This window comes from Rhinoraja longicauda, chromosome 15, assembly GCF_053455715.1.
Source record: "Rhinoraja longicauda isolate Sanriku21f chromosome 15, sRhiLon1.1, whole genome shotgun sequence".
Taxonomy (NCBI): Eukaryota; Metazoa; Chordata; class Chondrichthyes; order Rajiformes; family Arhynchobatidae; genus Rhinoraja; species Rhinoraja longicauda.
In genome coordinates this window covers 2,297,443-2,321,930 of record NC_135967.1, presented here as the reverse complement: position 1 = coordinate 2,321,930, position 24,488 = coordinate 2,297,443, and the positions used below count along the sequence as shown (strand labels likewise).

General features: G+C 45.0%; 1 protein-coding gene across 2 annotated transcripts in view; it reads left to right on the top strand.

Moving 5' to 3' along the window:
* atg4a (autophagy related 4A, cysteine peptidase) overlaps positions 1-24,488 on the top strand; it is a 60,876-nt gene that overhangs the window by 10,133 nt on the left and 26,255 nt on the right. For both annotated transcript variants that reach the window (XM_078412101.1, XM_078412100.1), the window contains exons 4-8: positions 9,232-9,330; positions 10,955-11,056; positions 17,185-17,257; positions 18,747-18,826; positions 23,437-23,621. In XM_078412101.1, coding sequence (XP_078268227.1) covers positions 9,270-9,330; positions 10,955-11,056; positions 17,185-17,257; positions 18,747-18,826; positions 23,437-23,621 — 501 coding nt within the window. In that variant the 5' untranslated portion in view covers positions 9,232-9,269. The remainder of the gene's footprint in view (positions 1-9,231; positions 9,331-10,954; positions 11,057-17,184; positions 17,258-18,746; positions 18,827-23,436; positions 23,622-24,488) is intronic.

Here is a 24,488-nt window from a genome sequence, read left to right as displayed (position 1 = left end):
GGGGACGGCTGGGAAGGTCAGGATGCAGTGGATGGTCAGAAGTGTCCTACGTATCTCACTCTGCCCTGTTTGCGCTCCATGACGCTTTGCTGGGATAGTTTTTCTGCCCGTTGAACCTTCTGGTGGTTTCCCCGCGCAATCCGCCGAACCCAGGTTTCACGTGCGAGGTAGACAAGCCCTAAAGCCGCTGGAACCAACGACTTGCCGACTGTACTTGTGGCATGCACACAAGACAGTGGAGACATCGTGGGGGGGGGGGGGGGGGGGGGGTAGTCCTGCGGCTGATCCCACGGCTTTGGGGGACGGTCAAGACCGGGGCGGTTCTCTCCGGGCGCTGGTCCGCAGCCCCACGGGCGGGGAGGGGAGGGGAGTGCTGTCCGCCGGCTGCTGCTGCTCCTCAGGCCCCGGGTATGGGCCCCAGGCCTCCGGCTGCTGCTGCTCCTCAGGCCCCGGGTACAGGCCCCAGGCCTCCGGCTGCTGCTGCTCCCCAGGCCCTGGGTACGGGCCCCAGGCCCCCGGCTGCTGCTGCTCCCCAGGCCCTGGGTACGGGCCCCAGGCCCCCGGCTGCTGCTGCTCCTCAGGCCCCGGGTACGGGCCTCAGGCCGCCGGCTCCAGTCTCCCCGGGGCGCCGGCGAGGCTTCTGTCCCGGCCCGGGAGACCCGGCCTCCAGTCGCCTCCAACCCGGCATCGGTGGAGTGGGCCACTGGAGGCCCTGCAGTAGCCTGGGGCTCGATTGGATCGGGTGCCGCTCCAAGACGCCGTGTCCGTGGATCAGACCCAGCCTGCAGCACCACGGAGCGGTGGAGGAGGACACCAATGACTTTGCTTGGCCAATCTTCTGGACTCAGTGTTAAATTATACGTTCAGGTATCTGAATCTTTCAGCCAATTTCGCTTGCCATCATTTTCACTCAGATTTCCTCCTAATATTGATGTATTCTGACCTGCTTTGTAGGTCCATTGCTTTGCTATTAGCAAGGTATAGCACATAAATAAGCATAATGGGCTTCTAATAAGCGAGTTCGGTATCTCGATAAACGCAAGGAATCATGGGATTTGTCAAAGGTCATTCGGGATAAACAGAGCGTTGCTAGTGAACTTAAAGGCTAATGTACACTGAAACAATGGTCGATAAATGATTAAACGAAATGTAAGAAATTAAGAGTTGTATGAATTCCTGTACATTTACTGATTGAGTTCTGGATTTCAGTTCATATCAAATCTGGTTGAACATAAAGTTGAACTGATCAAAATGATCTGCAAGTGCAACAACATCCCATTTATGAATGAATGAATGAATACTCACCAATGGAGGCAGTAAATTACATAATGCTGCGCAGACGGTGAAAATATCATCAATATGCAGAACTAAAGTGATGGGTAAAGAGTTTCTCAGGATATTAAACCACTTTAGACGACTTGTGGCCCGGCCCGTTCAATATGAATGTGGACATTGGCAACCTTGGTTTTGTGTACTTTTTCTCTGGTCATTTGCTGATAACCACTGCTGGGAGGGAGGGGGAATCTCTAAATAGGCTTGGCGAAACATCAAGTCTTCTTGAATGGGAATCCTCTATCCGCCATTATGCAATCCCCAGGATCAACTAAGTTCAAGGACACAGCGTTCACGTCGCGGCCCTGTTTCCACCAATCTTTCCACCACCACGCCCAAGAAGCACCATTGTATGCAGACGCCGAGAAATGTGTTCAGCTCTGGCTGAACCATTTCTAATCTTGTGGTGTGGACTCGATAAGAAGAAGAAGAACTAAATTCAAAAATCCACTCTTCCTAACAATGTGTGTATCAGATGATCACCCGCCCCAAGCTTTTGATAAGAATGTGATCATGCCGTTTGGGTTAATTCCAACCAATAGTTTCACAGTGTTGTGTTTCTTGTAGTCAGACCATGTCAACGCCTGCAACTGTAGATGCCGTGGTTGTTCTATAAATATCTCTGTGCAGTCGAGAATGCATCTCGGTGCTGGCCATTTATTTATTATCTGTTTCGGCTGCGTGGACCTTATCGAATCATGATCTGTAAGCATATCCATTACATACAAGTTACAATGCAAAAGAAAATGGTGCAAGTATATTGAACTAATTTATACAATCACATGGTTATAACTGAAAATTAGAATGTCAAATACTGATTAAAATTATCCAATGTAATGGGAATCATAAGAGAAATGATTAGTCAGGAGACTCGTGACTAAGTTTTGCACTGCACAACATTACTCCCATGTACATGCAGTACTCATTCAGAAGTCAACAAACGTGCATACAGCCCGTGGCCATGGACTAGTATAGCAAGAGGTGAAAACCTCACAAATACTTTTCATATTATCTATTGATATTTATATAAATCATACATTTAATTTCATTCTCCCTCCAAAACAATAAACAATGAGTGTTATTTATCATCAAAATCTCGATCACTCACCGAAGCAGGACAGCAAGCGAACAAGGAAAAGCCAATTAAACCATCAAAATCATCGTAGTTTTGTACAAATGAACCATAAATCTACGGAGTTAATAGTTTTTAAAACAGTAGTATTTTCTTACCTCGAAGAAGCAAAACTGGAAAATACGAATGAAACGCAGGTCTGTATACACACAGTAGCTGGGCTGGCGAGAATGTTTATCCTGAATGACCCATGACCTGGGGATGTGCAGTTGTAATACCGAACTCGCTTATTGCCATGTTAAGTCATTTAGACTCACTTTTATCAGAAATAGTCCATTTTATTTGCATTATTCTTTACTCACCTTCTCCACTGTGGAAAACTAACTTGTATTCTCTCTATTCCAGTTCTGATGACTGGTCTAGGGCCTGAAACATTAAGTGCTTCTCTTTCTGTAGAACTTCAGTCCGGACCAGCTGAGTGATTAGAGCATTTTCTATGTTTAGTGTACATTTCCAGCATCAGCAGTTTCTTTTTGAGTTTCACAAAAAGAAACAGCTTGTATCTATTTGAGCTATCTCACGTCATCATAGTCATGCACATCCCTAATCCCAATTCAGCCTCCTGTCCAAATAAACCCACCCTATTTTCTCCAATCTAACCTTCAGTTAAAATCATTCATCCCGAGAACCATTCAAACAAGATTACTGCTCTCTGTGTGTGACTTTCACATCCTTAATCAAGTGTGGTAACAAGAAATGCACACAATATTCATTGCACATTGCTTAACCAATGTTTTATAAATGTTCCACAAACTCTCTGCTATTTTTCTCTATGCAGTAATAAAAACAGGAAATGTTGGAGAAGATCCATGAGAGGTCCTTGGTAAAGATGCGGTAATGGGGACCTAGGAATTGAAAGTTACTGAGGTGTTGGAGCATGTGAGGTGTCTCAGATGCAGGTTGGAAGGGACTTGATAAGGGGGGGGGGACAAAAGATAGAATCGAGGCGTTTGCAGAGAGTTTGTTGGGGCACGACGACGCAGAAACAATGGAGCTGCCAGGGCAGTCCTGTTTGTGAATTTTGGGAAGGAAATAGAAATGGAGAGTATGAGTCTGGGGAGCGGTAAAGTGAAGACTGTGGAGGGGAGATCACCAGAGATGATAAGATCGGTGATGACCTGGGAGATGGTGACCTGGTGTTTGTCTGTGGGGTCATGGTCAAGGGAAGGAATGAGGAATATATGAGTTGGCCTCAGCATGGTAGGGATCCGCCTGCTAGACCACAATGGCACGGGACTGATCAAGGTAAAGGTATGAATAGGAAAAAAACTGCAGATGCTGGTTTAATTCGAAGGTGAACACAAAATGCTGGTGTAACTCAGCGGGTCAGGCAGCATCTCGGGAGAGAAGGAATGGGTGACGTTTTGGGTCGAGACCCTTTAGACTGATGCCAGGGGACCGGGTCTTGTCACACATGAGGCCCCTGGGATGATAACCCTTACCTTGTTTGAGGGGTGTCAGCACCAGACTCTGCCCCTCAATGTTCAGCAGTGGAAGGATACTAGACTGTGGTTCTCACACACAGAGGCTTGGCGTTGGCTGCACCAAACGTCAGTGAGTCCCTCAGCACGTACTCCTGCGAATGGGAATAGGCCAGTGGGCAACATTTCCTGATGCGACATCTCACCTTGCTGATAGGCCAATGAGGTTTGGGCAGACCAACGAGTGCGTTTCACCAAGTTGATGATCTTTCAGCAGCACTTGAAACCCATCTCTGAATATGACCTTGGGAACAGTCTGTATATCAGAAAGTCCTCTGTTATGGAGCTGCTCATGATGAGCCAATGCAAGGACACTTGCATCATTCTTCAGACGCTCGTCGCAAATCCACACTCTGCAAAGAGGTGGGCAACCATCTTCTCTCCACAGCAGCCGTGACGAGGGCAGTGTGCATCGGTAGTAAGGAAGGATCTGACTGGGAAGGCATCTCTCACCGTCGGCTCAGCGAGATCTTGGTGCTTTTTGGTGAGTTCTGGCGACGAGACATTTTGCCAGACAAACTGGGCAGTCTGCTGAGGAAACCACGCTCCAGGATCCACAGAGTTCTTGTCCTGCGGGCACTGCAGGACATTTTGTGCTGACCAGTGGCTGATGGGTTTGTGGGCAAAGATGTTGGGTCTGGAAGAACTTTTGCACAAAGGACAGATGGTGCGGCAATGTCCAGTTGACTGGCCCATTACTTGGCATCGGTGCCAGGTCCATCTTTCACAACTCCGGGGACAGTTAGAACCCAAGCAGGCAATGGCATTGGGTGCCCATGTGTTTTGGCTCTATGTACGGCATGATGAAGCCATACGAAAAAGTGGCCATCAAGATGAAGGCAATGTTGGGTATGCTTTTGCCCCGATTGTCTGCGGTCTTGTGTATTGCAACCTGTCGGACCTGCTCTATCTTTGATTCCCTAGATGAACTGGGAGACTGCCTGGGTGATCGCCAAGGCAGAGTTGTGGAGGACAGGTCCCACCTACACCGAGTACAGTTGCTCCGAGAGTGCCTCACACCTAATGAACAAAATTCTTATTGAGATGGAACACCATTTACAAAGTCCCAAATGTTTGCTTGACCATATTTACCCACTCCAGCCAATTCTTATTGCATGCCTTGGCCCCTCTGAACAAGGTCCTCAACACCCTAAGTTTCTTCAGACCTGATGGTGAAGGGGACAAAGATTGGTCAGCAAAAGGATATGAAGTGCTGGAGTAACTCAGCCGGTCGAGCAGTATGTCTGTAGAACATGGACATGTGACATTTTGGGTTCAGACTCTTTAAAGCGTTAGAGATGGAATGATGTGACTCGTGGTGGGATCACGTTGAAGTGACGAAGTATGATGTATTGGATGCGGAGGCTGGTGGGGTGAGAGGTGAGGACCAGGGGAACACTATCCCTGTTCCGTCTGGGGGAGGGAGAGCGAGAGCAGAACTACGGGACATAGAGGAGACACGGGTGAGGGATCGCTCTATGACATAAGGAAATGACGTGGAGACCACGTTTACTAAAGAAAGAGGATATCGGATGTCCTAGAATGGAAAGTCTCATCTTGAGATCAGATGTGACGGAGAGTGAGGAATTGTGAGTAGGGGATAGCCTCTTCGCCAGAGGCAGGATGGGAGGAAGTGTAGTCCAGATAACTGGGAGTTGGCAAGTTTACAGTATGTCTCCTGTGATGGAGACCGAGAGATCAAGAAAGGGGAGAGAGGTTTCGGAGACAGTCCTGGTGAGATTGAGGGTGGGGTGGAAGTTTGTGGTGAAGTTAATGAAATCCATGAATTCTGCACAGACGCAGGAGGCAATCACCTGTTGTAGGATAGGGCCATGTGTGCCCCTGAAACAAGGACTTCAACGTAACCTACAAAAGGGCAGGCATAAGTGGGGCCCATGTGAGTGCACATGGCTACTCTAACTTGGAGAAAGTGAGAGGAGGCAGAAGAGAAGTTGTTGAGGATGAGGACATTCCGTCAGCCGGGCTAGTTGCCGAAGAGCATGGCCTCGCTCTTTAAGCGGTTGATTCTGACTCCAGGTGCCAACCCAAATTGGTTGCAGGTACTATCAATCTGCGGACTGACCGAGCAGAAGACGATGTGTAAGAAAATAACTGCAGATGCTGGTACAAATCGAAGGTATTTATTTCACAAAATGCTGGAGTAACTCAGCGGGTCAGGCAGCATCTCTGGAGAGAAGGAATGGGTGACGTTTCGGGTCGAGACCCTTCTTCAGAGCAGAAGACGATGACATAGTCCATGTACAGGGAGGTTTCAGTACTCCCTCTGCCAGGCAATGTCACCCCTCCTAAGCTCTCATTGCCCCTGATGGATTCAGCAAAACATTCTATACAGCACACAAGCAAGACTATGGTGTTTGAAAGCTGGTGCCAGGCCTCAGCACGGTAGAGGTCAGCCTACCTGGGAGCTGGCAGTCTGTTACTTACACAAGTCTCCTTTAGTACATCGCAATGACTTGCCTTCATTCACATCTACCTACACATTTGACATTTCGACCTTGCATTCCATTTCATCATATGGGTTTTGGGGGAAGTTCCAAATTAGTGCTGAAGTACTTGGTTATTTGTGTTATGGTCTTTTGCTTAATAGACTCTAGAGGAGGTTGTCCAGGCCGGTTTCAAGTGGATTCCTCGGACCAGCAGGCAATGACACAAGCCTGGCAGCCAGCTGCCTGCCCCTAATGTTCTTCAGAGTATCTTCTGAGGCATGATAGTGTGCAAAGGTTATGCATCTAATTGGGGCTGAAGTCATTCAGTATACACGGCCTACTGAGTTGTCAAATTAGTTTATTTTGTCTGCTCGGTAGATTGTCTGTTATTTCCTCTATCTTCTGTTAGTTCATTCTGTCAAAAATGAATCTGGAGCACTCGTATGTAATCTTGACCTAGATTATGCATTGTATACAATTTCTGTACCTTAAAATAACAAAGATAGCAAATCTAAAACAGAATAAGATGAACATATTCACACGGTCAGGTGCAAAATATTGTTTGTTTAGCGTTATGCAAATAACACGATTGGTCCCTGGAGTGAAATGTGGTCATGATCATTTCTGGGCCTTCCGGCGACACTCTAAAGCTTTTGCCCACTCACATCCAAGTGTGAGTCAAACCTAGGACAATGTGTAGCTACTCTAGGACAGGGATCTCCAAATTATGGCCCGCGGGCCACATCCGGCCTGCCATGGAATTTTATCCGACCCGCAGCAAGCTCTTAAGGGGTGGGGACTGGAGGCAGAAGCTGCCGGCGAAGGTTCACCGGAGAACGGATCACCACCGACCCAGAGCCGGGACAAGTCGCGAGATCGCAGCGCACCCTCGCAAACAACAAGCCCATGGAAACTTCCCTCCTCGCCGCTGCTCGTCCCGGGGAGAGAGAGTGGGGGGGGGGTGGAGAGAGTCGGGGTAGAGGGAGCAGCGGGTGAGAGGGAGGGGGGGAAGTGTCAGAGGGTCCGGTGAAGGAGCGCCGCCACTTACGGGGGCTGCTCCCTCCCTCTCTCCCAGCGCCAGTGAGCTCTGCGCCGCACCTCCACTCTCTCTCTTCCCCGGCCCCATCTCCCTCTAACGCAGCGAAATATGAACGAACACAAGTGAAACTTCCCTCCTCGCCGCTGCCTCTCACCCCGGGGATGCGGGGCTTCTGAACAACAGCTACACGTGTTTGTTCTTATTGCACTGCACTAGAGAGAGTCGGGGCCAGGAAAGAGAGTGGGGGAGCGGCGCAGATCTCGCTGGCTCTGGGAGGGAGAGAGGGAGGGAGGGAGCAGCCCCCGCAAGTGGCTGCGCTCCTTCACCGGACCCTCTGACACTTTCCCCCTCCCCGCGCTCACGCTCTCACCCACTGCTCCCTCTACCCCGAATCTCTCCCCCCCCACTCTCTCTCCCCCCCCCCCCCACTCTCTCTCTCCCCCCACACTCTCTCTCCCCCACACTCTCTCTCCCCCACACTCTCTCTCCCCCCCACTCTCCCCCCCCACTCTCTCTCCCCCCCCACTCTCCACCCCCCACTCTCTCTCCCCCCACTCTCTCTCCCCCCACTCTTTCTCACCCCACTCTTTCCGCCCCCCCCCCCCATTATCTCCCCTCCCCCATTATCTCCCCCCCCCCCCCCCACTCAAAATGTGCCAAATATATAGTGTGGCCCTCATGCTGAAAAGTTTGGAGGCCCCTGCTAGGATAATAATCTGAATAAACAGTCCACTACAGGGAAGTGTTTTATTGTCAATGTCCGTTGCCAGGAAGCTGGGTGAGGCTGATATGCCTTGTGATCTTCTTGCAGTTTTTGAGAAACAAGAGCTATCCATTTGTTAGTTATATCTGAGATTGTGCACTGTGAAAAGCAGCACATGGTAATAATGACTCTAGTACAAAGTGTTGCATTGTGTGTGTAGTTGAGGTTCAAAGAGACATGATAACATTTTAAATAAATGACAGTGAAGGGATATAAAAATAACATTCTTAATGCGGTATGAATATTGATTTCTCTTCAAGTAACATTCTTGTGCAGTATTCAGAATTTTGAGTTGGATCATAGAATCCTAAATTATTACTGTACAGAAGAAAGCTGTATTGCTCATGGTTTCCACCAGCTCAGTGTAGAGGAAGCCAGATGGTCCCATTTCACTCCTTAGCCGTGCACAGTTTTTACCTTCAAGTGTTTGAGCAGTTTTCTCTTGAAAACCAATATTAAATTTGCAGCCAGCACATTTTCCAGTGGGTTCAATGGGTACTTATTGTCACATATGTTATTAAACATTACATAGTGAAATTCATTTAGCATATTATGCCACTGCCGCCATGTTTGGCACCATTTCAGGCAGTGCATTCAGGATTAGAATTATGGCTTTCCTTTTTCCACCTTGCAATTTTTGCCTACTGCGTAAATGTGTGTGCTATGTCCTTGGGTGTATTAAGGTGAAATTTGCTGATGAGGTACAGATGAGTAGTGGAAAAAAAACTGACATGGAATCTGTAAAGTGATTATAGAGAGTTTAATCAAGTGGGTAGAAACTTAACAGAAGGAGAAAAAATAGGATATTACTTAAATGGAAGTTGACTAGAGAAGTGCTGGAAACACTCAGCAAGTAAGGCAGCATGTGTGGAAGAGAAACAAAAGAAAAAAAACATATTTGAAATCAGATTGGGGACAATTACACAATTATATATGAGTTATATTTTAAAGCAATTACATTCCTTTGAAAATGTAAAACGTTCATATGGGGAGTGGTGCTGAAAATGTATGGCAAATTCTGTATTTTGTTTACACAGGAGGAACTGGCCCCTCTTCTGATGCTGGCTGGGGGTGTATGCTACGCTGTGGGCAGATGATCCTGGCACAAGCATTGATATGCAAGCACCTTGGCATAGGTATGTCTATTGTAATGTCTTATTACTGTTGTGACTTTGAATTGGGAACACATTCATAGAATCATACAGAATGTTTCCAGAGGTATGAATATTGATTTCTCTCACGTCAAGTAACCCTTGCTTTAACAGTAGCTTGGCTCATGAATACTCATGTGCCTGCCTTTAATTTTCCTCAGTTGTGATGATATGGTTCTTTTGATCAAACTGCAACCTAATCCGTCCCCCCCTCACCTAATCACTACCGTGGCACCTTTGCTCTCAATATCTGTCAATCCCTTTATTTACTTTAAAATCTGCATGGCTTTCAATACCTAAGTGATTGAAGTGCACCTTGTAAATGCGGCAGCGACTCTACTTCCATCCCGCCCTCTAGCAGTACACTCCAGGTATACACTGTTCTCTGGGTAAAAAAGTCCCCCCGATCTCTTCTAAATCTCTAAATTACGACCACATTATACCTGCCCTCCTACTCTAACGACCACATTATACCTGCCCTCCTACTCTACGACCACATTATATGAAACGTCACCCATTCCCTCTCTCCTCGAGTAAGAAAATAACTGCAGATGCTGGTACAAATCGAAGGTGTTTATTTCACAAAATGCTGACGTAACTCAGCAGGTCTGAGTTCTGAAGAAGGGTCTCGACCCGAAACGTCACCCATTCCTTCTCTCCTGAGATGCTGCCTGACCTGCTGAGTTACTCCAGCATTTTGTGACATCTTCTAAATCTCTTGTTCCTCATCCTAAATCTTTGATCCCTAGTTTTATTCACCTCCAATAAACATATAACATATAACAACTACAGCATGGAAACAGGCCTGTCCGGCCCTACCAGTCCACGCCGACCATTCTCCCTGACCTAGTCTCATCTACCTGCACTCAGACCATAACCCTCCAATCCCCTCCTATCCATATACCTATCCAATTTACTCTTAAAAGACAAAAGGTTCACCTCATGACTAAAATGCTTCATCCCAGGTAACATCCTGGTGCATCTACACTGCATTCTTTTCAGCACGATTACATCCCTCCTATAGTGTGGTGTCCTGCACAGTGGTCCAGCTGAAGTCTGAGCAAGGTTTTATGAAGTTGGAGCAGAAGCTCCCTGCTCTTGCGTTCAATCTACCGACTAATGAAGGCAATCGCCTCAGATGCCATCTTAACCACGTTAGCATTGCCACCTTCAAGCATCCTTGTACTTGCAATTACATTGTGTCATACTATGTCACACTGTCTTTTCATACAACATCTACTTCCTGTACATTCTGTAGTCCTTGTATATTAATTGATTTTAAATCTCCTTCTCAATTAAATTAATTTAGTTGCCTTCCATTGCATTGTTTCTTCAATGTAAAATTATAAAGTTGAGAAAATGGACTTGCGAAGCATTAACAATTGATTTTAGGAGTGTGTTAACGGCACTTCTGATGTTAACAAAACTATACCAATGCTCGTGGTTCGAGTAACTCCTCCAAAAAATGTTGTTTTTCTTAGCAGCTACCCAGATTCAATGGAGTACTTAAACAAGCAGGTATTAATGTTAATACATGGCAAGATAATTTAAAACTAACTTATATGTAAATGTGTGTTGATTAGTTAGTTAACAAAATGTTTTGATGCAGATTGGCGATGGGAGAAAGGCAAATGGCAGCCGGAGGCTTATTACCGGATTCTACAGTGCTTTCTGGACAGAAAGGATAGTTGCTACTCGATTCACCAAATGGGTAAGGGAGATTTGATTTATTAAACAACATTAAAACCATTGCTGAGAATTAGCTGCTGCATTTACTCTACTGTACAATGGTGCAGGATATACACCACCACAGCACAGGAAGTGGCTCTTTGGGCCACAATGTCCGTGACAAACATAATGCTAAGTTGAATTCATCTCCTCTGCCTTGCATTGGATCCATTTCCGTGAATATCCATGTGCCTATCTAAAAGTCTGTTAAATGGTACTATTGTATCTGCCTGCATCACCACTCCTGGGAGGGCATTCCAGGCACCCACCACTCTCTATGTTTTAAAAAAAACCCTCCCCAGCACATCTCCTTTAAACTTTTCCCCATTCACCTAAAAGCTATGCCCTGAAGTCTTTGACATTTCCAACCTAGGAAAAGGGTTCTGACTGCCTCCCCTGTCCATGCCTCTCATTCTCTATCAGGGGTCTCTTCAATCTCCGATGTTCCAGAGAATACAATCCAAGTTTGTCTAGCCTCTTGTTACAGCTAATACAACCTAATCCAGGCAGAATTCTGGTACATCTCTCTGCATCCTCTCCAAAGTCATAGAGTCACAGTGATACTGTGTGGAAACAGGCCCTTAGGCCCAACCTGCCCACACTGACCAACAAATCCCAGCTTGTTCCACACACCCACAACTCTTTGTGTGACAAAGATACCCCTCAGATTCCCATTAAATCTTTTCCCCTTCATCTTAAACGTATGTCCTTCTTTAGTCAGAGGGTGGTGAATCTGTGGAATTCTTTGCTACGGAAGGATTTGGAGGCCAAGTCAGTGGACATATTTAAGGCAGTGATAGATAGATTCTTGATTAGTATGGATGTCAGAGGTTATGGGAAGAAGGCAGGAGAATGGGGTTAGGAGGGAGAGATGGATCAGTGGTGATTGAATGGCAGAGTAGACTTGATGGGCCGAATGTCCTAATTCTGCTCCTATCACTTATGATCTTATGATCCTCTTGTCCTCGATTCGCCTACTCTGGGCAAGAGACTCTGCATCTACCGATCTATTTCTCTCATGATTTTAAGATCACCCCTCATCCTCATGTGCTCCTACTCAACCTCTCCCTATAGTCCTGGCAACATCCTCGAAAATCTTCTCCTTTCCAACTTGGCAACATCTTGTCTATAACATGGTGCCCAGAACTGAACCAATACTCTAAATGCGGCCTCATCAACATCTTATATACCTGCAACATGACCTTCCAACTTCTATATTCCATACTCTGTGTAGGAAAGAACTGCAGATGCTGGTTTAAATCGAAGGTAGACATAAAAAGCTGGAGTAACTCAGTGGGACAGGCAGCATCTCTGGAGAGAAGGAATGGGTGACGTTTTGGGTCGAGACCCTTCTTCAGACTGATGTCAGGGGAGGGGGCGGGACAAAGATAGAATGTAGCCGGAGACAGTAAGACTAGTGGGAGAACTGGGAAGGGGGAGGGGATAAAGAGGGAAAGCAAGGGCTTTCTGAAGTTAGAGAAGTCAATGTTCATACTGCTGCGGTGTAAACTACCAAGACTCAAGTCTGAAGAAGGGTCTCGACCCGAAACGTCACCCATTCCTTCTCTCCAAAGATGCTGCCTGTCCCGCTGAGTTACTCCTGCATTTTGTGTCTACCTTCGATTTAAACCAGCATCTGCAGTTCTTTCCTACTCAATCCGTCTTTCCATTGTTTCGTTTTTTGTATACTATTTCCGTTTACACTGCAATCTTCGCATCATTCTGCTGTTCTAGCATTTGTCATTATGTTTATCCTGTACTTATAGTATTTATTGTTTACTCTGAGGGTCATGTAAACTCTCATCGCAACCTGGTATTTGTGACAATAAACTAATGTGAATCTGAACGTCAAGGTAACTATTATCTACACGCAGTAATGACTATGCTTTGTATGGAATGCAAGTCTGGGTTGTTTCATTCATGCTATGTGAATGCTATATTATATCCCAACCGTTGCAACGGCAAACCGAGTTCCCATATGGCAGAAGATGCCCGCAGCACTGAAACAACTGGCAAATCCATCCTGCCAGTTCCCCAAACTCTAGCTTGTGTGTTCAGGTTATCCATAAGTCAGGGGTTTGTAACCTGGGGAGGACCTGTACTTCACAAGCTGTTTCTGTCTCCGCTACCACTGATTCCAGATGGTGCGGCTAATGGAGCACAGCATCATGGGGGCCAGATCTATCCCGTTATCAGGTACTGTCTGTAAAGACTTGGCTCGTTCCCTTTGTGGCAATTTTGACTTTTCTTCCAAAGGCTTGTGGTTTGGTCGGTTAATTGGCTGCTGTAAATTTCCTGTAGTCAATAGACAATAGACAATAGGTGCAGGAGTAGGCCATTCAGCCCTTCGAGCCAGCACCGCCATTCAATGCGATCATGGCTGATCACTCTCAATCAGTACCCCGTTCCTGCCTTCTCCCCATACCCCCTCACTCCGCTATCCTTAAGAGCTCTATCCAGCTCTCTCTTGAATGCATCCAACGAACTGGCCTCCACTGCCTTCTGAGGCAGAGAATTCCACACCTTCACCACTCTCTGACTGAAAAAGTTCTTCCTCATCTCCGTTCTAAATGGCCTACCCCTTATTCTTAAACTGTGGCCCCTTGTTCTGGACTCCCCCAACATTGGGAACATGTTTCCTGCCTCTAATGTGTCCAATCCCCTAATTATCTTATGTTTCAATAAGATCCCCCCTCATCCTTCTAAATTCCAGTGTATACAAGCCTAATTGCTCCAGCCTTTCAACATACGACAGTCCCGCCATTCCGGGAATTAACCTAGTGAACCTACGCTGCACGCCCTCAATAGCAAGAATATCCTTCCTCAAATTTGGAGACCAAAACTGCACACAGTACTCCAGGTGCGGTCTCACCAGGGCCCGGTACAACTGTAGAAGGACCTCTTTGCTCCTATACTCAACTCCTGTTGTTATGAAGGCCAACATTCCATTGGCTTTCTTCACTGCCTGCTGTACCTGCATGCTTCCATTCAGTGACTGATGCACTAGGACACCCAGATCTCGTTGAACATCCCCTCTTCCTAACTTGACACCATTCAGATAATAATCTGCCTTTCTATTCTTACTTCCAAAGTGAATAACCTCACACTTATCTACATTAAACTGCATCTGCCATGTATCCGCCCACTCACACAACCTGTCCAAGTCACCCTGCAGCCTTATTGCATCTTCCTCACAATTCACACTACCCCCCAGTTTAGTATCATCTGCAAATTTGCTAATGGTACTTTTAATCCCTTCATCTAAGTCATTGATGTATATCGTAAATAGCTGGGGTCCCAGCACCGAACCTTGCTGTACCCCACTGGTCACTGCCTGCCATTCCGAAAGGGACCCATTTATCCACACTCTTTGCTTTCTGTCTGTCAACCAATTTTCTATCCATGTCAGTACCCTACCCCCAATACTATGTGCTCTAATTTTGCCCACTAATCTCCTATGTGGGACCTTGTCGAAGGCTTTCTGAAAGTCGAGGTACACCACATCCACTGACTCTCCCCTGTCAATTTTCCTAGTTACATCCTCAAAAAATTCCAGTAGATTTGTCAAGCATGATTTCCCCTTCGTAAATCCATGCTGACTCGGAATGATCCTGTTACTGCTATCCAAATGCTCAGCAATTTCGTCTTTTATAATTGACTCCAGCATCTTCCCCACCACTGATGTCAGACTAACTGGTCTATAATTACCCGTTTTCTCTCTCCCTCCTTTCTTAAAAAGTGGGATAACATTTGCTATCCTCCAATCCACAGGAACTGATCCTGAATCTATTGAACATTGAAAAATGATCTCCAATGCTTCCACTATTTCTAGAGCCACCTCCTTAAGTACCCTGGGATGCAGACCATCAGGCCCTGGGGATTTATCAGCCTTCAGTCCCATCAGTCTACCCAAAACCATTTCCTGCCTAATGTGGATTTCCTTCAGTTCCTCCATCACCCTAGGTTCTCCGGCCCCTAGAACATTTGGGAGATTGTGTGTATCTTCCTCAGTGAAGACAGATCCAAAGTAACGTTTTAACTCGTCTGCCATTTCTTTGTTCCCCATAATAAATTCCCCTGCTTCTGTCTTCAAGGGACCCACATTTGCCTTGACTATTTTTTTCCTCTTCACGTACCTAAAAAAACTTTTGCTATCCTCCTTTATATTACTGGCTAGTTTACCCTCGTACCTCATCTTTTCTCCCCGTATTGCCTTTTTAGTTAACTTTTGTTGCTCTTTAAAAGAGTCCCAATCCTCTGTCTTCCCACTCTTCTTTGCTATGTTATACTTCCTCTCCTTAATTTTTATGCTGTCCTTGACTTCCCTTGTCAGCCACAGGTAGTCTACTGGTGAGTGGCAGGATTAGGATAAATAGAATAGAATTTCTTCATTGTCATTGCAGTGGTGTATACAAGGAAATGCAGGCGCACTGCCTGAACGGAGCTCAAATGTACAAGATAAAATATAACAATAAAATAACAGTAAAATAGTGGGAAAAATAAAAACTATTCATACACTCACATGCACACATTGTGACACATACACACAGATTCACACACACACACACACACACACACACACACACACACACACACACACACACACACACACACACACACACACACACACACACACACACACACACACACACACACACACACACTATGCCTACGTATACACCCGTATCAGAATATAAGATATTGCAGAGAATAGCATTATAAAAATAAATATTATAAATGAATATATCAGTATTGCACAGAGGTAGGTATTGTACAGTATAAATATTGTCTATGGGGGGTGTGCTTTCAGTGCAGAGTTCAGTGTGGTGATGGCCTTAGGGTAGAAGTTGTTTGTTAGTCTTGTGGTGTGCGCTTTGATGGACCTGTAGCGCTTTCCTGAGGGCAGAAGGGCAAACAAGTGATGGGTGGTGTGAGATGGGTCCTTCAGGATGCAGATGCCTTCCGCAGGCAACGGGAGCTATAGATGCCTTCCAGGGCAGGCAGGCGTGTGTTGGTGATCTTCTGGGCTGTGTTGATGACTCTCTGTCGAGCCTTCTTGTCAGCTGCAGAGCTGTTGCCATACCACACCAGGATCCCATGTGTCAGGCCACTCTCAATGGAGCAGCGGTAGGACACTAGCAGCTGTTGTGGCAGGTTGACTTTCCTGAGTGTCCTTAGGAAATGAAGCCACTGTTGTGCCTTCTTAATCAGAGAGTTTATGTTGGTTGACCACGTGAGATCTTCTGAGATGTGGGTGCCCAGGAACCTGAAACTGGAGACTCTGTCCACTCTTTCTCCGTTTTTGTGCAGTGGCGGATGGTCACCCTGCTTCTTCCTGAAGTCGATGATGAGCTCTTTTGTTTTTTTGGTGTTGAGTGCCAAGTTGTTTTCTGAGCACCAGTCTGTTAGCCTCTGTACCTCCTCCCTGTAAGCTGACTCATCGCCGTCAGTGATCAGCCCCACCACTGTCGTGTCGTCTGCAAATTTAATGATTGTGTTCAGGTTGTGGGTTGGTGTACAGTTGATGAGAGTGTGGGCAAGATAAAGGTACTGTGTAAATGGTCAGTGTGAGCTCGGATGGCTGAAGGACCTGTTTTCATGAACCATGAGCTGCTTCTCCAGTCATGGGGAAATACAAGTCTGCATATCATTCAAGGCATAGTCATAAATGTGGAATAACAATCTGTCTGGTCAATTAGTGGAAGCTAGTGCAAATTTAAATGTAATTTTGCAACTCTTTCCACAATGTTGAAATGGTTGATTCAAATTCAGTGTTTCAGTGAGGTAAGCGCTATTTGATGCCAGAAAAATGCAGCAGCTGGCCAAAGCTGGTCTGAACTGTCTCATTAACAAAGCTAATGCACAGGATTTCTGAGACAAAAAAAATGCCAGAAAAGCCAATTTTATCTCTTTGGATTGGATAAGCAAACAATTGGCTGTGTTACCAAAACGTTCCAAACCGGCGGCTCTAGATTTGAGCCTGATTGCATGTCATCCAAGCGTATCACTCAAAGGATTGAATGGCTTTCTGGCAGAACCATATTGTGATGCACACTCATAGTTGTCCTGATGAAATTCTGACTCTTGCCTTTTTTAAAATCTTTTTAACAGCTCAGATGGGAGTGGGGGAGGGCAAATCTGTAGGGGAATGGTACGGACCCAACACGGTGGCTCAAGTACTAAAGTAAGTGAAAAATGCCTCCAGCTGTTCCACGCATCTTTTTCTCCGTCGTTGAGTTTTTAGAGTAGTATAATTTCTAAATATGTAACATGTGGCTTATATATCTTTATTGTCATTGTACAGGGGTACAACGAGATTGGGAATGCGCCTCCCATGTGATGCAATAAATTAATTAGCTAGTCAGTATTAATTTAAACAACCCAATGAAACAAATTAGAACAGTTTGCAAACAGAATAAAGTGCAAGTAGATCTGTGCCGGTTCACTGTGCAATGTGACCATCCGGCTCATAGCAGCTATGGCCCTGGGGATGAAGCTGTTCCTTAGTCTGGAGGTGCGGGCATAGAAGGCCTTGTATCGTCTGCCCGATGGTAGAAGTTCGAACAGACTGTTGCAGGGGTGTGAAGAGTCTTTGTGGATGCTGGTGGCTTTTCTGAGGCATCGTGTGTTGTAGATGCCCTCCAAGGCTGGTAGCTGTGTTCCGATAGTCCTCTGAGCTCTATGGACTACCCGCTGAAGAGCTTTCCTCTCTGCCTCCATGCAGCTGAGATACCACACAGGGATGCCATGTGTTAGGATGTTCTCTATGGTGCAGCGGTAGAAGGTCGTCAGCAGCTGTTGGGGTAGACCAGACTTTTTCAGTGTTCTTAGGTAGAACAGTCGTTGCTGAGTCTTCTTGACCAGCGCAGCAGTGTTATTGGACCATGTTAGGTCCTCCCAAAGTCTCAGGTCATCCCGAAGCATTTCTAGACAATGCACTACTGTTTTTGAAATAGTCACTGTTGTGTAATGTAGGAAATATGGCATCCACATGCAGCAATGTAAGGATAATCAAATATTCCCATAAAGATGTTGATTGGGGGAATATTATGGACTGGCAATTTTAGGAGAATTCCCCTGCTGTTGTTCAAAATAGTGTCACCGAATCATTTGTGTTCATTTAGGGGAGCAGATTTGGTTTAACCTCAAATCTGAAAAAGGACAGCTTGAAAATGTCCTACTCCCTCAGTACAGCAACGGAGAATCAGCCTAGAATTTTGTGTTCAAGTCCGAAGTAGGAACCCACAAGTCTCTGACTTAAAGGCCAGAGTCATAACGATCATGAAAAAAATAATTCTCAGGAACTGTAGATGCTGGCTTACAAAAAATGACGCAAATTGCTGGAGTAACTCAGCAGGTCAGACAGCAGCTCTGGAGTGAATGAAAAGGTGACATTTTGGGCCAGGGCCGTCTCTTGCCTTGCAGTTTGTAGGGATTAAGTTCAACGGAGATCCTTTTCGGTATTGTTAAAGGGAGTTTTATGCTATCAAAAAATGAAGGCTGCAGTCAAATGGAAGTCTTCATGTGTTCACTATTAAGATTCTAAAAATGTCTTTAATTCAATTTTTTAATTATTGGATTATATCTAATTTAATTTATCTTTACGTAATCACTTTTAGGAATGCATTTCCCTCCAATCCTTATCTCCAAGATGAATGTTTCTTTTTCCACAGGAAGCTTACATTATTTGATGATTGGAATGCACTGGCAGTTTACATTTCTATGGATAATACTGTGGTTATTGAAGATATCAGTAAGTCTGATTATTTTGCTTATTTAGTTAACAATCCATTGTCTGTAAAAGTTGCAGGATACAATGAGATTTGACTTAAGGTGGTGTGACTTCTGCAACTTAATGGGACAAACTGTTCCAGGGCTGGCCAGATCAGTGGGATTGTTATGGCAGCAATAGGGGGGTCACTTGTAAACTACATTGTATAAGGATTTACTTATCTGTCTCCACATATTTTTGGTGCAAGTGTTGAATGCCATCTGTAGCAATCTGTAACTAAACAGATCCTATTATTGATTGACAATAAAATATTCTGTTCTAGGAAATCCAAGAATGTCTATTTCTACTTCCTGTACGCCTCTACTTCCTGAGAGAGAGAGATAGAGCTAGATAGAGCTCTTAAGGATAGCGGAGTCAGGGGTTATGGGGAGAAAGCAGGAACGGGGTACTGATTGAGAATGATCAGCCATGATCACATTGAATGGCGGTGCTGGCTCAAAGGGCCGAATGGCCTACTCCTGCACCTATTGTCTATTGTCGATTGTCTGAGAAGGCTTAGGAAGTGTGTCATATCCCCTGTAACTCTCACCAACTTCTATAGGTGCACCATAGAAAGCATTTTATTAGGATGCATCACAGCTTGGTTTTGGAACAGCTCCATCCATGACCGCCAGAAATTGCAGCGAATTGTGGACGCAGCCCAGACCATCACACAAACCAAACTCCCACCTGCTGACTCCATTTATAGCTCACGCTGCCTCGGCAAGGCCAGCAGCATAATCAAGGATGAGTCGCACCCTGGCCACTCCCTCTTCTCCCCTCTCCCATCAGGCAAAAGGTGTAGAGGTGTGAAAATGCACACCACCAGATTCAGGGACAGTTTCTTCCCGGCTGTTATCAGGCAACAGCATCCTACCACACCCAGGGAGCAGTGCTGAACTACTATCTACCTCATTGATGACCCTCGGACTATCCTTGATTGGAATTTGCTGGCTTTACCTCGCACTAAACGTTATTCCCTTATCATGTATCTATACACTGTAAATGGATCGATTGTAATCATGTATTGTCTTTTTGCTGACTGGTGACATTTTTGCTGACTTTTGCTGAGACACCACAAAAAGTTTTTCACTGTACCTCGGTACACGTGACAATAAACTAAACTGAAACTGTATTGACCTCATGCCAAACCCAAATTGAGCATCATAAGAAATTGAACCCTTTCCATCAGCCAGTCGTTGCTGTGGCACAATTGTATGTTGGTATCCTAATTCTTTGATTTTCATTTTATAAACCGGCATTCAGAATGTCACATCTTTGCATACTACCCCAACCCACTTGATACTAATATTCTCTGTGTTTAAAAATAACATACAACAGAGTTTACCTTCGAAAGCAGAAAATGGGAAATTCTCAAATCTGCTAATTATATGGATATGTTTACAAATTGGGTCAAAGAACTAGATTCCTAGCTAAAAGTGAAAAATGTGCACATTAAACACAGATTGCAGTGTTTCAAAAGGGCAGTTTACTGCATTTTTTAAACAATACAAAATGACAAATAAATGCTGGTTTTGTCCATTGTACACAGGTATCATGAAAAAAACATGCTATCATTTACGAGGGTATAAATGAGCATTTCAATGCCTTAATATTTAGGTCATTGCATTGGTGCTAATAATGTGAAATATCAGTGGCCTCGGTTCTATGTATGGCTAGTTCTCTAGGTTCCCCATTCACCTGAACCTATTAAAACCAGGATGTGGAAGGCCTAGAAGCAAACTGGATCTACAGTGCCCTCCATAATGTTTGGGACAAAGACCTATCATTTATTTATTTGCCTCTGTACTCCACAATTTGAGATTTGTCATAGAAAATATCACATGTGGTTAAAGTGCACATTGTCAGAATTTAATAAAGGTTATTTTTATACATTTTGGTTTCACCATGTAGAAATTACAGGAGTGTTTATACATAGTCCCCCCATTTCAGGGCACCATAATGTTTGTGACACAGCAATGTCATGTAAATGAAAGTAGTCATGTTTAGTATTTTGTTGCATATCCTTTGCATGCAATGACTGCTTGAAGTCTGCGATTCATGGACATCACCAGTTGCTGGGTGTCTTCTCTGGCGATGCTCTGCCAGGCCTGTATTGCAGCCATCTTTAGCTAATGCTTGTTTTGGGGGCTAGTCCCCTTCAGTTTTCTCTTCAGCATTTAAAAGGCATGCTCAATTGGGTTCAGATCGGGTGATTGACTTGGCCACTCAAGAATTGACCTTTTTTTAGCTTTGAAAAACTCCTTTGTTGCTTTAGCAGACAGACAACAAAAATGTGATCTCAAACCCAGACTGAACTGTCAGATAAGAACTTAGCATCCATAGCTTGTATCAAATCCCATTTTCTTTGATTTAATTTAAATATATGCCTTTCATTAAAACCTAAATCCTTCGATTGCACCCCTTCAATCAAGATGACTTCCTATTTTGAGGTTGATGTGAAAGGAACCCAGAATCGATGGAAACCTGATTTCAAACAGATCAACAGAGGGTGACAAAGCGGTAGAGTTGCTGCCTTACAGTGCTTACAACGCCAGAAACCCGGGTTCAATCCTGACTACGAGTGCTGTCTGTACGAAGTTCACATATTATAGGAGGAGAATTAAGCCATTCGGACCATCGAGTCTAGTCCACCATTCAATCATGGCTGATCTCTGCCTTCTAATCCTATTTTCTTGCCTTCTTCACCTAACCCTTGTCACCCGTTCTAATCAAGAATTTGTCTATCTCTGCCTTAAAAATATCCACTGACGTGGCCACCACAGCCCTCTGTGGCAATGAGTTCCACAGATTAAACACCCTCTGACTAAAGAAGTTCCTCCTCACCTCCTTTCCAAAAGAGCGCCTTTTAACCAGAGGTTAAGACCTCTGGTCCTTGACTCTCCCACCAGTGGAAACGTCCTTTCCACATCCATGCTATCTTCTTCTTCTTAGGCCCCCCTCGGTCATGGCTGATCATGGGTGATGCATCCTAGTTGGCTGCTTGCTCCACACCTCGGCTGGAGACTGAAGAGACCAATGCAGGAGACAGTCTCTGTCGCAAAGGTCACATTTGTATGTGGTCTCTGGTCTGTTGAAGTTGCTGCGCTCCTTTCTGTGTGCCCGCTATCTATGCCTTTCATTATTCTGTAAGTTTCAATGAGGTCCCACCTCAACCGTGTAAACTCCAGCGAGTAGAGGCCCAGTGCTGTCAAACGCTCAATTAATCCACTAATTCCTGAAATCATTCTTGTAAACCTCCTCTTGACCCTCTCCAGAGCCAGCACATCCTTCCTTGGATATGGGGCCCAAATTTGCTCACAGTGCTCCAAATGTGGCCTGACCAGTGCCTTATAGAGCCTCAGCATTACATCCCTGTTTTTATATTCCAGTCCTCTTGATATAAATGCTAGCATTGAATTTGCCTTCCTTACTGCAGATTCGACTTGCAAATTAACTTTTTGGGAGTCCTGCACCAGCACTCCCAAGTCCCTTTGCACCTCCGATTTCTGGATTCTCTCCATTTAGAAAATAATCTACGCCTTTATTCTTATTACCAAAATGCATGACTCCACACTTTGTTACACTGAATTTCATCAGCCACTTCTCTGCACACTCTCCTAACCTGTCTACGTCCTTCTGCAGAGTCCTTGCTTCCTCTACACTGCCTGCCCCTCCACTTATCTGAGCATCATCTGCAAACCTGGCCACAAAGCCTTCAATCCCCTTATCCAAATCATTAATATACAACGTGAAGAGAAGTGGCCCCAGCATCAACCCTTGCGGAACTCCACTAGTCACTGGCAGCCAACCTGAAAAAGTGCCTTTTATTGCAACTCTTTGCCATCTGTCATCCAGCCAACCCGCTATCCATGCTAGTATCTGCCCTTTAATACCATGGGCTCTCATCTTCCCTAGCAGCCTTCCCTAGCGGCCTTATTGAAGGCCTGAAAATCTAGGTAAACAACATCCACAGCCTCCCCTCTGTCTGTCCTGCTATTAACGTCCTCAAAGAACTCCAGCAGGTTCGTCAGCCAAGATCTTCCCTTCATAAAACCTATTTCGGCTTATTGTATTTCTAAGAGGCTCACAAGAGTCAACAAGCAGTTGTAGGAAATCTGAAATAAACAGAAATTACTGGAAAAACTCAGCTGATCAGGCAGCATCTGTGGAAAGAGAAACAGTTAGCATTTCGGTATCCAAGATGTTTAATGTTTATAGACAATAGACAATAGGTGCAGGAGTAGGCCATTCGGCCCTTCGAGCCAGCACCACCATTCACCGTGATCATGGCTGATCATGCACAATCAGTACCCCGTTTTTCCTTCCACAGATGCTGCTTAGTCTCCTAAGTTTAGTCCACATTGTTTTGGTTTTTAACTAGCAAAGGTAATATATTTACAGATTGAAGAGCTCAGTGAAAGAATGCATAAATTATGAATATGAACTACCCACTTTCAAGAACATTACATGTTTTGGTATTGACACTCGTAGAAACAGTATATTTTACACCTTTTCCTTGTATTCTCCACTGGTTTAGTGCTTTGAATTTGTGCATTTGTTAATTTTTTAATTTTTTTAAATTGTTTCAGAAAAACTGTGCAAAAATAGGTCTGAGAATTACCGGTTACAAACAGAGACCCCTCTGTACAGAGGTGATGTTCCCAAAACCCAGACTGTGTCTGTGCACCATCGAGACTGGAAACCACTGTTGCTGATTATACCTCTCCGTATGGGATTAAACCACATCAATCCCGTTTACATCAATGCGTTAAAGGTAAGTTTAAGGCCATCGTGCTTTCTGAAAGGCGTTGTCAGGAAGTCCCTTGAATCTAATACTTACTGATTCTAAATTAACCTTATAGATGCTTTTGAAGTAAGGAATGACCATTACATTTAAAAAAGGGAAAGTGAAGTTGAGCTAGCATTGCAGCAGGTTATAACATGAGGCACATGGTAACCCATTGGGTCAGGCAGTATCTTTAGCATGGATAGGAGACGTTTTGGGTCCTGACCTTTCTTTGTACTGAGTATGGTGGAGGGGGAAAGAATGGGGGGTGGGGAGGGAAGAAAGCTGGAAGATACTTGGGAGTGCTGGTGCAAGATTCCCAAAAAGTTTATCTGCAAGTTTATCTGCAAGATAAGCAAAGAAAGATAGTAAAGAAAGCAAACTCAATGCGAGCATTTATTTCAAGAGGGCTTGTATACAAAAACAGGGATGTAATGCTGAGGCTCTATAAGGCACTGATAAGGCCACATTTGGAATATTGTGAGCAATTTTGGGCACCAAAACCAGCTTCTGCAGTTCCTTCTTACACAGACACAGCTGTCAGGTAGTCCAAGTCAAGTTTGGGACAGGGTGCAAAGCTTAGTGGTAAATGTAATGAAATCAAAGGTTCTGCATGGGTTCAGTAGGCATCCCCGATACTGTCGTCGATGTAGCAGAGAAAGAGTTGGGGGATGGTGCCAGTGTACGTTTGGAAGAAGGATTGTTTGACATAACTAACACAAAGGCAGGCACAGCTGGGGCCCATGCGAGTGTCCATGGCTACACTTTTAACTTGAGGAAAGTGAGAGGAGTCAGAAGAGAAGTTATTGCGGGTGAGAACAAGATCCAGCAGGTGGTAGAAAGTGATAGTAAAGT